The 12,083-nt window shown below is 32.2% G+C and overlaps 1 protein-coding gene across 1 annotated transcript; it reads right to left on the bottom strand.

Moving 5' to 3' along the window:
• Nucleotides 1-1,370: 1,370 nt before the first annotated feature.
• Nucleotides 1,371-11,831, bottom strand: LOC132747486 (WD repeat-containing protein 38-like). Its single transcript, XM_060736882.1, has 9 exons — nucleotides 11,714-11,831; nucleotides 7,611-7,722; nucleotides 6,838-6,958; nucleotides 6,310-6,426; nucleotides 5,607-5,704; nucleotides 4,508-4,588; nucleotides 3,759-3,890; nucleotides 2,536-2,733; nucleotides 1,371-1,683 (listed from the first exon to the last, which is right to left on the bottom strand). Exons 2-9 carry the CDS (start codon nucleotides 7,674-7,676, stop codon nucleotides 1,591-1,593), a joined length of 906 nt encoding a protein of 301 aa, XP_060592865.1. The 5' UTR covers nucleotides 7,677-7,722; nucleotides 11,714-11,831; the 3' UTR covers nucleotides 1,371-1,590.
• Between the last annotated feature and the right edge of the window lie 252 nt (nucleotides 11,832-12,083).

Raw genomic sequence — 12,083 nt, 5'->3', positions numbered from 1 at the left:
ACATGGAAAAAGAATTATATGTGAATAATATTCTTAAAGATCCTGTATGTTGTAATTAAGGTTGTAACCACACTTAAGTGAAATTTTATATATGTATATAATTATGCTTCTTAAAACAATTTTCAAACATCAAAGAAAATGTACTGCAAATATTTGTGCACATTATATGTAATCATTAAAATATATGCATTCATATCTTATTAAAAAAATTGACTAAAGACTTTACAGAAAATAAATTGCTAATTACTTCCCTTTATTAACATGAATTGTAAATTCGTATCTTTACAAATAATGCTTTTTAGAACTTACAATATTGATAAATCTCATTTGAGCATTATATTTATAATATAAAACCATAAAAAAAATTGAAGTACAGGATCTTTAAAAGCAAAATAAGATAAAAATAAATCATGATCAAAAACTTAAAAACTTCATTCACATCTTAAACAAAAAAATAAATCAGTTATATTACCATTACTTATTTTATAACCAGTTTAGCATCCTTATATTGTTAATCATTGCCAATTTTCAGGATTGCTTCCCCACCCCGTGAAAATATCACCTATAAACCCACCTATAAGACCTCACATTTATAAGACGGGCATCCAAGTTTTACATGCAAATTGGCAATAATTTACTTTGACTTTCATAGTTGTTGTTTTTCCCTCTAATATTAGTCCTTTTTTGCTGTTATTTGCCTTTAAAGGAACTCAACTGAGGTCTAAAACCGCAAAAAAATGAAATTTAAATTTCAGGGGTTCTTAATACAGGAAGATATTCAATAGAAAATGTCATATTGGTTTAGCTCTCCATCAATTGGAACATTAATCTCCAAAAAATATTTCCAGCCCTGTCATGTCAAAAAACTTCAGTGGGATCCCTTTAAAACAAGATGTTTATGATACAAACCAAAAAACTTACTTGGTAAACTATTGACCCTCAGGAAGTCATATTAGACTTATGGTATACTTACAATAGAATATAATTTACATAATGCTATATCAAACATGACTCTTTAGAAAACCTAAATAGTAAAATCTCAATAAAAACATTTTTAAAATGCTATTTCTGTTTTACAATAGTACATGTATTTTCTTCTTCGAAAACTTCTTTAAAAGATTTATACTCCCTTATATGGTATAATAAATTATAAGTGGCACTACTAACATGAAAAGTTATTTCTAATAATTCAAAAGTTAATTAACTGCTTCTTTTTAATCAAACAATATTCAGCTAAGTTGTCATGGAAATGGTAAGAAAAATATTATTTCTAAGCTTGGTACTAACTTCATTTTTTCATCAAAACACACATTGCGAACAAAAAATGAATATACAAAAACACATTAAAACTATTAACAAACAAGAATTCAAGCAGCACCAATTCTTGCTAAGCAGTTGTTTTAGAACTGGTAAAGACTAAAAAATGGCAAAGAATTGACAATTTTAAACTGATGTATCGTCACCTTAGTGCAATAACCAGTCCAATTCAATTTTAATAGGTATAAAGTACCCGGTACTGTACTGAGGTGATGGTATGAATGGTTAGAGCGATGATCTAGTAAAAGATGATGTCTGGTTTTAGAACGGACGTCAGGTTAGAGACAATGTCATCCCCGCAGCACCGGATGCAACCAGAGCCCCTCCTGGGGTAAATGCACAATGTTGGGCTATGTCTGTTTGACCCTGTAAATAAAAAAAGTTAATCGTTATTAAATTTATATCAACAGGACTGAGGTTATAATAGAGTGGATCCAAGAATTACTTGGTAAGCTATTATTTAACAATACTCTTACTGATATACATTAAAGATGGTATTAAAAATATGAAATCAACAAGACACTGTCCTGGGCTTTTTTTACAGTAAGGGCACATCCCATAAATTTGGGGAAAATAACACTGTATTATTGCAAAAGGGGAAGAAAAAACTTAATGTAATTTTAGGGGAAATCTTTTAGAAGAGCTTTGCTGGAGGTAGATGTCTGTAAGCAGCCCCTGCTATAGTCTATAATAGAACGAAAACAGATGCTGACACATACAAGGTTCCCTAGAGTAATTAACTGGTTTGTGAACCTCATTATTACAATAAGGCTTAAAAAAGACATGAAAAAAAAATGAAAATGTCAAAATGTTGACCTAATATTTGTCAAATTTTGACATATAAAGTAGATAAAATTGAAATGGTGATACATTAGATAAAGTCTGATTGGCTGAAACTCATGTTATGACATTTGATATCAAGACAGAATGACTGAAGGATGGAAGCTTTCCCTGGTGACCTTTACCTTTGATCATGTGATCTCTAAGTGGGTCCTGTAGGTAGAGCTCATCAAGGTGCATGGACAAAGTACAGACCAAAAACAATATGTCCTCACAATCTATCTATCTGAGAAGGAATACAAAAATAAACTTATAACACTTAACGAATACTCTTTTGAAGATATTTCTGCTAAACGCAATCTATTCCTTGATAATTAATGGCATAAGGGAATAGATTTATCATTTCTTTGAAAATATCAAAAACAAACCCAACCCTACCTCTAGCACTTTAATACAAGCCCCTGTCACTACATCCCAGACCCTCACAGTATCATCATCACTGGCACTGGCTAAGTATATCCCATCGTTAGAGAAAGCCAGGGCTTGAACCCATCCCTCATGTCCCGTCAGCGAGTGTATCAGCTTGCCAGTACGAGGATTCCATAACTTGACTGACCTGTCCCAGGACCCAGATGCCTGTAAAACATATCAATACTGGTTGTGAATGTTTGATTTTTGTTTTCTCTAAATCACTAACAGAAATCACAGTTACTATATTTCTTTTCTGCTTGGAATGTCAATCACATTGATGTTTTCTTAAGCAGTTATATTGTAACTCTCCTACTTTCATGGTGAATGAAATACTAAAATTTGAAGTATGGGCAACAACTTTAGAAGTCATTCAAATGGCTGCTTGCTATAAATGAAAAGATTGGTCAGCATGTTGTTACACATAGCTGTTCTCAGTGTCTAATACTGGAATGGGAATAGGTCTTTGGAAGCTCATATGTCTAAAAGGAGAATGAATAATTTTCAAATTAGGAGTCATCTATCAAACTAGTTTAACCATTGATGATTCTGCTCAAGCACCCACTCATGTCTAATATACTGCATGGAAGGGCACCTAAGGCCCTACTGATCAAGCAAACCTTGGAAATGGTCATATGATCCTTTTTGTGTGCAGGTTTGTCTCAATTTTCCCCACCTTTACTTTCTGTGTTGGTTGAATGTCTTAAATTTTCCCCACCCCACTTTCTGTGTTGGTTAATGCCTCAATTTTCCATACCCCATTTTCTGTGTTGGCTGAATGTTTTGATTTTCTCTACCCCCATATCTGTGTTGGTTTGTCTCAATTTTCCCCACCCCCACTTACTGTGTTGGTTGAATGCCTTAATTTTCTCTACCCCCACTTACTGTGTTGGTTTGTCACAATTTTCCCCACCCCCATTTTCTGTGTTTGTTTGTCTTAATTTTCCCCACCCTCATTTCCTATGATTGCCTGTCTTAATTTTTCCTACCCCACTATCTGAGTTGGTTTGACTTAATTTTCCCTACATCCACTAATGTGTTGATTTTAATAAAACAAAAAGTGAATTGAGCAAGCCAAATGATATTGAAAGATCTGCAGAATAAAACAAACACACCCAATTATTACATGTAATGATAAAATTTATGTAAGAGTAGAAGATTATTTATTATAGAAAAACAAAAGTATAACGTACCAGCATTCCATCTTTAGAGAAGGCGACAGCATGTACGTTGCCTTTATGACCTTCTAGCACTTTAACTTTGTCTACACCATCAGGGCTTCCTATTGTCCATAATCTAACTGTAAAATCCCATGATCCTGTAGCCTGTTAAACAAATTGTTCATAGTAAATGCTTGAATTTGTAAAGAAATTTTCCGAGCTTAATTTTTGACCTCAGATATTTGATTGGTCAGAGCATAGCAGATTAGAGTCTGAGGTTATAAAGACATTTTGTAAGGTCAAACTTAGATCTCACATACTAGTTTCTGATTGGTCAGTACACAGTACAGTATGTACATAATGACTAATGAGAATCCTTATATCCCAGACAGAGCCTCCAGGTTATAAGTCCTGTCATCCAGTGCCAGTTTCTAACCAATCAAATACCTGAGATTTGAATTTGAGCTGAGAAATTTTTTTAAAACCTCGGACCCACAGAAAAACGTTTTATAACCTTGAGTCCTGATTTTTTTCCAACGAGAATTTTGTTCCACAGAATATTATTATTTATACATTGTTTAAATATATAGTTTATATATACATGTATAAACAACAAAAAGATGTTCAGTAAAGTAGCTAGATAGCTTCCTTGTGATTCCCACCCATAGCGGTGACGGGCAAGTGGTGTGAAGTTGATGACCTTAACCACTCGACCATGGACGCCCACAATTACCCAATAACTTGATGTGTAAAAGTGTACTGTATAATTAAAAAGAACTTACAAGGAAAAACCCATTATGAGAAAATGCTATAGACTGCACCAAATTTTCATGACCCTCAAACACCTTCAGTAAATATCCATTCTGAAAATAAAATAATAGTACAGTTTACAATTATGCTAAAGATTATACTGGAGCTGAACCGTTTACTGCAATTCATAGTTTATAAAACATGATTTAATTTAATTTAAAAGTATACAGACAAACATGTGTTTGCAGCCACCTGAAAATAAAGGTCACCCCTGTAAAGAAAGACTTTGTGTGAAAAAAATAACACCCATCATTTATAGCCTTTTAATGAAAGCCATCTGTCAATAAAGGCAGTATTTTGGTTTTACAATGGGTGACCTTTGTTCACATGTTAGTCTGTATTATTTATCATGAGCTTTCTTAAGTTGTGGGAATTTTACCAAAATGGGCTTTTTTTCCAATGTCAGTGACTTATTGATAAAATTTTAAAAAACGTTCCCAAGAAATCTTATCATGCATATCACCTTAGTGCAATAACGGGTTAAGTCCTTCTAAATTCAATAGGAGTTAACCAGTTATTGCACTAAGGTGATGATTTGTGTAAAGAATGCACGGTTACTTAAAGATAGCACTGGTGAAATTAAATGAAATACACAATAATCATTGAAAACGAACTTTGAAATTGACCAGGTCAGGTTACAAGTTGTTAATGTTTTCCCTTTCCAGTTTGACTCAAATTTCATATCCTCTAATTTCATTGAAAACGCCTGACTTTCAGGAGGTCAATAATCATGAAACATAAACTGATAAAGAAAACTAAATTATAATTAATTTAATCAAGCTATAATACAGTGCAATAAAATGGACATTGAAATTAATCAAATTTAATGTGACAAGGGAAAAAACTCTATAGAATTTGTTAATACCAGGGGAACAACTCTATAGAATAATTTATTGTTACAAGGGGAACAACTCTATAGAATAATTTGTTGTAACAAGGAGAACAACTCTGTAGAATAACTTGTGATAAGGGGAACATCTCTTCAGAACAATTTGTTGTTACAAGGGGAACAACTCTATAGAATAATTTGTTAACTTCTTTTCACGTCACTCAGACCAAAACAATAATTACCTGTACATCCCAGAGTATTGCAGTTCTGTCCCAGGAGCCAGAGCAAAGCTTACTGGAGTCTGCTGAATACACGACAACCTCGACACTTTTTGTGTGACCTAGATTTTAAAATATAGCAATAATGACAAAATTTTTTAAGCATATTTTGGTCCTTTTACTTAAGAGTCAATCTGATTAAAATCAGCTCCTAATTAATGCTACAGCCATAAGGATCTGATGGGCACCATAATTAGGGCACTTCTCATAACCTTCTTAACAGCTTATCATGATAGGCATGAGATGAAGTATCAAAAATATTACTGACGTGCCTTATCTATAAAGGAATGTTTGATTGCATGGCTAAAAATGGCTTTCTCTAGAAATCCGAATCATAATAAAGGTGAAATAGATACAGTGTCAATCAGATCTACATGCAAAAAATAACTTTAGATCTGAACTTTACTCTGATTGAATTAAGAGTTTGAATGGAAAAATAGAAAAATGCTACAGTGCATATGTGGTGTCACATGAGCTAACATGGCCATGAACAGAGTAGGACTTGAAGTTCTGAGTACTGTGATATATGCACTGTAGCATTTCTCTCTTTTTTCTATATCACTGTCCATGTTTTGAAGTCTTACTTTTGGAAAACGGTTGTTGTAGAGAGGTAATTGCTAACTACAGAGGACCACTCTGAAGAGGTTGTACTGTATACACAACATACCTTCAAGAACATGGAGTGCTTCACCGTCATTCATTCTCCATACTCTGACAGTCTTATCATATGATCCACTAGCCAATGTTTTACTGTCTGGGGCAATACACACACTTTTAACAGCCCCTGTAAATATCAACTGTATAATTACTACATTTATTGATGAAGGTCTTAAAAAGATGTTAGAAAAAACAAATTTGAAAAAAATAATCCAATGCCATTAAATTTGAAAATGAAGAGTAATGTCATGGAGACATTTGACCTTGAAGGTCAAGGTCATTTAGGAGACAACGTCATATTTCAATGCATCAAATGAAGATTCAGAGGCATTCATTTCTTTAAACAGATACAATAATTGTTTTTTTATAAAAATTCACAGTAGGTTTTATTGCAGATAGTGAAACCCCTTAGATTTTAAATGGACTGGTCCAAAATCAAAGCAGGGCAAATCTATTGCAAAAATTAAGCAAGTTAAAGGTTAAGAGTTCAAAGATCATATCATTGTGACATAGAAAAGCAACAATTGGTTCACTTTACCAGTGTGTCCCTTTAGTTTACAGACAAGGTTTCCATTGCTCGTGTTGAAGACTCGAACTCTCTCATCATCACATCCTGTCACCATAATCTGGAAGTCTAGGGAAAATGCCACACTGTTTACCTATTTGATTATAACAAATTATAGTGTCAGTGATATATTTTACATAAAAGAGGTAGAATAGGGTTTCTTCCCCAATTCACAAAACTGCTGAAAATTCCAAATTTTATATTGAAAATTCGAAAAAAAAATGAGGGTTTTTATTCTAATCAGCTTAACTATTTGAGCATATCACATTTCTTTTTTAATGAAAAGCACAATTCACAATGTTTATAAGTACTAAATAAAAAGTGAATGGTTTTGTTAAATATTCTTATTTATTGGTTACAGTGCTAAATAATCCCAAGTTTAAAGGCATTCATAACCTGTTTTAATGAAAAGTAAATTAACAAATCACTGTCAAAGACTTACAGTGTTACTGGACATGTACCGGGTATATTCAATATCAAATGAGTCCTTTAAGTTTATATGGTAACAATTCTTGGAAAGTATCATAAAGTGCATGAGCCTATGAAATTGGATATAAAATGAAAGATTATTTCCATCACATGATATTTCAAAGCTAGAAAACGTGAAAAAAAGTGACAATCTGACATTTTTGTATCAAACTTGTGTAATATAAAAATTTAGGAGACTTTCATGTCAAGCAATGTTGTGCGATATCAAAATCACTCAGTGATACATGTATGAATTGATAAATATATCTCATATATACCTCATCTTTGTGTCCACCAAACTGTTTTAGGTCTAACTTGGAATAATCCCGTGGACCACGGAACATCTTGATGAAATACAAACTCCTATCCTCGTTTATTTTACATGTTTTTCTGGAAAATTAGGATGATAAGTACATTAATTGATTCATTTTAATTTTACATTTAATTCAACTACAATTTGTGTGAACTAGTTATTCAACATTCTAACACGACCCACATTTTTCCCTGTTGAACATATCAGGACCAAAAGTGGGTGTAAATATGCTATAAAATCACTGTTCAGGCAATCAATTTTTAGACATGTGACGCAACCATTAAAAATACGATGCATTGAAAATAAGCATGGAAACTAATCCGGGACAATTTAGCTCAATATCAGGTACAGAAGCATTTATTTGTTGATGTTGTATTAGAATCGATGTAATATAATTCCCATGGGAAGCACTGTGATTTTATCGCTCTATAAAATCACTGTTTGTCGTTCAGATGCGTTGTATTATATCACTACGTGTAGGTCTACATGTACGTCCCTGTGATGAATTCCTTGCATACCTGTACGAAATTTTCTGCACGGAAATGGGGCGGAATTCAATGGCAGATTCCGCCCAGAAATTGAAATTCTCCCCCAAATATACAAGTGTTAAACCATTTGCTTTTGGCACGGATTCCGGCCGGATTCCAGGCGGAAACGGGACGGATTCTGGGCGGAATTGGGACGAAATATGCAAATGAGTTGGAGCGGAATCTTGGGGCGGAATTTTGAAGCGGAATCTTGGGGCGGAATTTTGAAGCGGAATCTTGGGGCGGAATTTCGGAGCGGAATTGTCAAAAAAGATTCTGGGCGGAATTCTGGGACAGAATTCATGGGGGCGGAATTTTTATGAGTTTAACATGATCACATTTTTTGGGATAAAATTATCAATAATGTATCACATTAAATTTTCTTTCATAAAATTTAATACATATCCTTTAGTCCAAATACAGAATAGATAACCCTACATTCACTATATCACAAACAGTTTTTTTCAAGCTGAAGGTTTTGGTAGGTACTGGTTTTCTTAGAATCCAACACTTTGTTTTTTGCAATTTTTTGCTGATAAATTTGTTTCAAATGTTTCTGATTATTTAAATACTATTTCTTTAATTGATGTCTGTTTTAAGTCCTCTGCCTGTGTTTCCTAGAACTTCTTGTGGTTGCGCTCACCTTTAATAATAAAATTTATAATAAATTAAAACAAAAATGTTGTAATGATTTATGTTTTATTGCATAATTATATGCAGTTATATTTCATATTTTTTGATAATATCAAATTTTATGTTTCAACAGTATTAAATATTAACTTTGCTTTTGCATATTCAAAAATACTAAAGCTTACACTATCTTATTTCAGTGCACAAGTGTTTAAGAATTGCTCTGTATAAGAATAAATTAACTGCTTTATTTGTGACACTATTTATTACTGGTTTAATGTATTTTTTCAAGGAAAGATGTTGAATAGTAAAGTATTGAGATTTAAAAATATACCTTTTCAGGATTAATACTGCACATCTTTATTGAAATACCTTGCATCTCACAGTCAGCACTTAAGTCCAAGCCTGCAAATATGAGTGTAAAATGTAATGTTAGATTGTTCCATTGGAAACACAACACATACATGTAAAATAATAAATGATTATGATGACCCTGTTCAACTGTACAAAACTTCTGAATTTGTACCATTTATTCCTATTTAATCAAATTTATTTAATTTGTTTAATTTCTAGGAAATGAAAAAGATCAGTACTACATGCTTTTATTATACAATAATTATACACATTCATTATATAGAATCATTGAATAATTTATATCTTACAAATTATACAAGTATTAAAGATTTAAAACATTTATAAGAAAAAACAACAAATGTATGAAGTTGAAAATATAAAAACAACATTGACCTCTTGCTACAAATTTTAGTTTGCTACCATTGATAGATTGATATAAAACCTGTTTCTGCATTAATGTAACTAAAGGTTTATAATTACCTGATTATGTTGTACATCTCCTTGTCCCAAGTTATCACACTAATAATATTTATCATACAAATTCTAAAACACTTTGAGATCTTGAACAAAAGTATATCTCCAAAACTGTTAAAATATCCTATACATCCTATGTAATTTGCACTCTTTTTGCTGACCCAGATATCTTAGAATTCAAAATTCACAACTGTATAACTGCATGGACAGGTCAATCATTATGTAAAACAGGGTTAATTTACTCATCATCTTAACTTTCATTCATTGAATGTAAAAAAATATATTCAAGTAACAAATAAATATATAGATAGAATTTAAAAATCATTACAAATTTTTGTACAAAAGAAAACTGCAATGTCCTAGACAAATTCTGCTTATGAAATTTATAATGTTATCTCTCCCCAAAATAATTCAATGGAATAGTCCGATCTGTTGGAATGACCAGTTGAGTAAATTAGTCATGCATAGATCCGTGGGAAACTGCTGGTCAGTTGAGTTTTATCAGAGCTCTGATCTGTGTAGTGTAAACTCTCTGTGTATATACATTAATTGTAGTATAAAACTATTTACCTAAATAAAAGCAATTATTGGGCATATTGGTTGATCAATTTTATATAGATTAAAAGGGCATAATATATGAGATTATTTCATGCACTGTTTTTGTTTTTTTTATTAAGAATTCTTAGAATTTAAAATGGCAAGCACACTATCTTGTCCTGTGGCTGTCCTATATTCTACAGTATATTCAAATTTAAACAGCATTCTTATTTCAATGTTGCTTTCAGATGATGTCATAAATTCATAATACAGTACATGTATATACAAGCTGTATGAAAAACCTTTATATTATAAACTTAAGCATTTTGGAGGTGAATGTTTTCAAGTTCTACACTAAGATTATTACAGTTGTTTTTCAGTACAAAAAAGATTTGCTAAATTAGTCTGACAAATAATATATCATTTGCCATAATATCTAAAAAGAAGGCCTATTTTAATGTCTAAAAAAATAAACCTATTTATTCTAAAAATACACCTGTAATTATTGGTCAAGTATCATGCTTCAACAAAAATAATAAGTACAGTTGGTAAAATTTCACTGTCCGCAAGTGCAAAAACAAGAGTACAATTATGATTTAGACATCTTATATGTGATGTGAAATTCTGTTCAAGAAAAATGTTTAAGTATAGAATTCCGCCCATAGTGAAGACCATTCCTTCCCAAGAAAATTTCAAAGTTGAAAATTCTGTCCATGATGAAATGTTTAAGTATAAATTCTGCTCCAAATAAAATTCCAGCCGGAATTTTTCTAGTTTTCCGCCCAGAAAAGTGAACAAAATATTTTTCTTGTGAGACAGAATGACACGGAATTTGTGTTTCCGTCCCTGGTCCGCCCAGAAATCACTGATTCCGTGTCAATTCCGTGCCAATTCCGCCCAGAATCCGTGCCAAAATTTCGTACAGGAACCAACTCCAAACATTGATTTTATGAAACGAGAAAATCACTGTTGTTTGTGGTTATATCATTTCTTAACCAATATTTGAAGGCCAGACCCTGATCTCAACTAGCGTACATGTCAACACAGGACCTATATTTATATATATACCTATATATATAAGTGTTTTTTCAAATATACCAGTAGGTATGGATTTTTTGGGGGAATTTGACTTTAGGGCGATTATTGATAGAATTTCAAGGTCCTGTGATGTCAACCACAGCATGTCTAATTGAAGTTGTTAATACCCATAATTAGTACATCTTACATCATATTACTTTATATTTAATTCACTTTTTAATGAAATGCTCCTCTGTTACTCACTACAGTAGAATTCAAATCTAATCAAATCAAACACATCTGATTTTTGTTTACTTTATTGCAGTGTTTGTAGTAGCTTAAGGTCTTCAGCGTACCCGTTTATATATATGACATGACGTGAACTGCCGCATCTGATGAAAAACAAAAATGTTAAAAAGCGGCTTATAAAGTTTTGGAAGCCAGAACTATGTTTGTAGTGTTTACAGACACATGTCATTAATGACTTAAGTTCACTTATATAAAAATATATAATCGTATATAGGCCTACCTTTGTCAATAGAAAATGATTTAGAATTAAGGGAAAACTTGCGCGATTTTTAATTAAAATTCCCCATGTTATTTACATTGGAAACGAAGCACTTCCTCTTAAAAGCGGTGCATGTTATTATCTAAAGTGAATTTAATTAACGTTGATATCGGTCTAAGGCTACTAAATAAGTTGAATGTTTGGTTAGATAGGTTTACCTTGACACATTCGCATAACTTAAATAAAGTGACTGATTTAAAGTGAAAATCAAGTAAATCACAATGTAAATCACAATATAAACTGGAGACGATGATAAACACAGGGGTCTTTTCCTGGGGATTTCCAATTTAGCCCGGCCGCAAATAGACTAGAACTACTGTTAACTACATTG

This window comes from Ruditapes philippinarum, unplaced genomic scaffold (genome assembly GCF_026571515.1).
Source record: "Ruditapes philippinarum isolate M1 unplaced genomic scaffold, ASM2657151v2 ctg10221_1_1_1_1, whole genome shotgun sequence".
Taxonomy (NCBI): Eukaryota; Metazoa; Mollusca; class Bivalvia; order Venerida; family Veneridae; genus Ruditapes; species Ruditapes philippinarum.
Note: the sequence above shows the minus strand (reverse complement) of the source record. Positions and strands in the feature narration are given on the sequence as shown.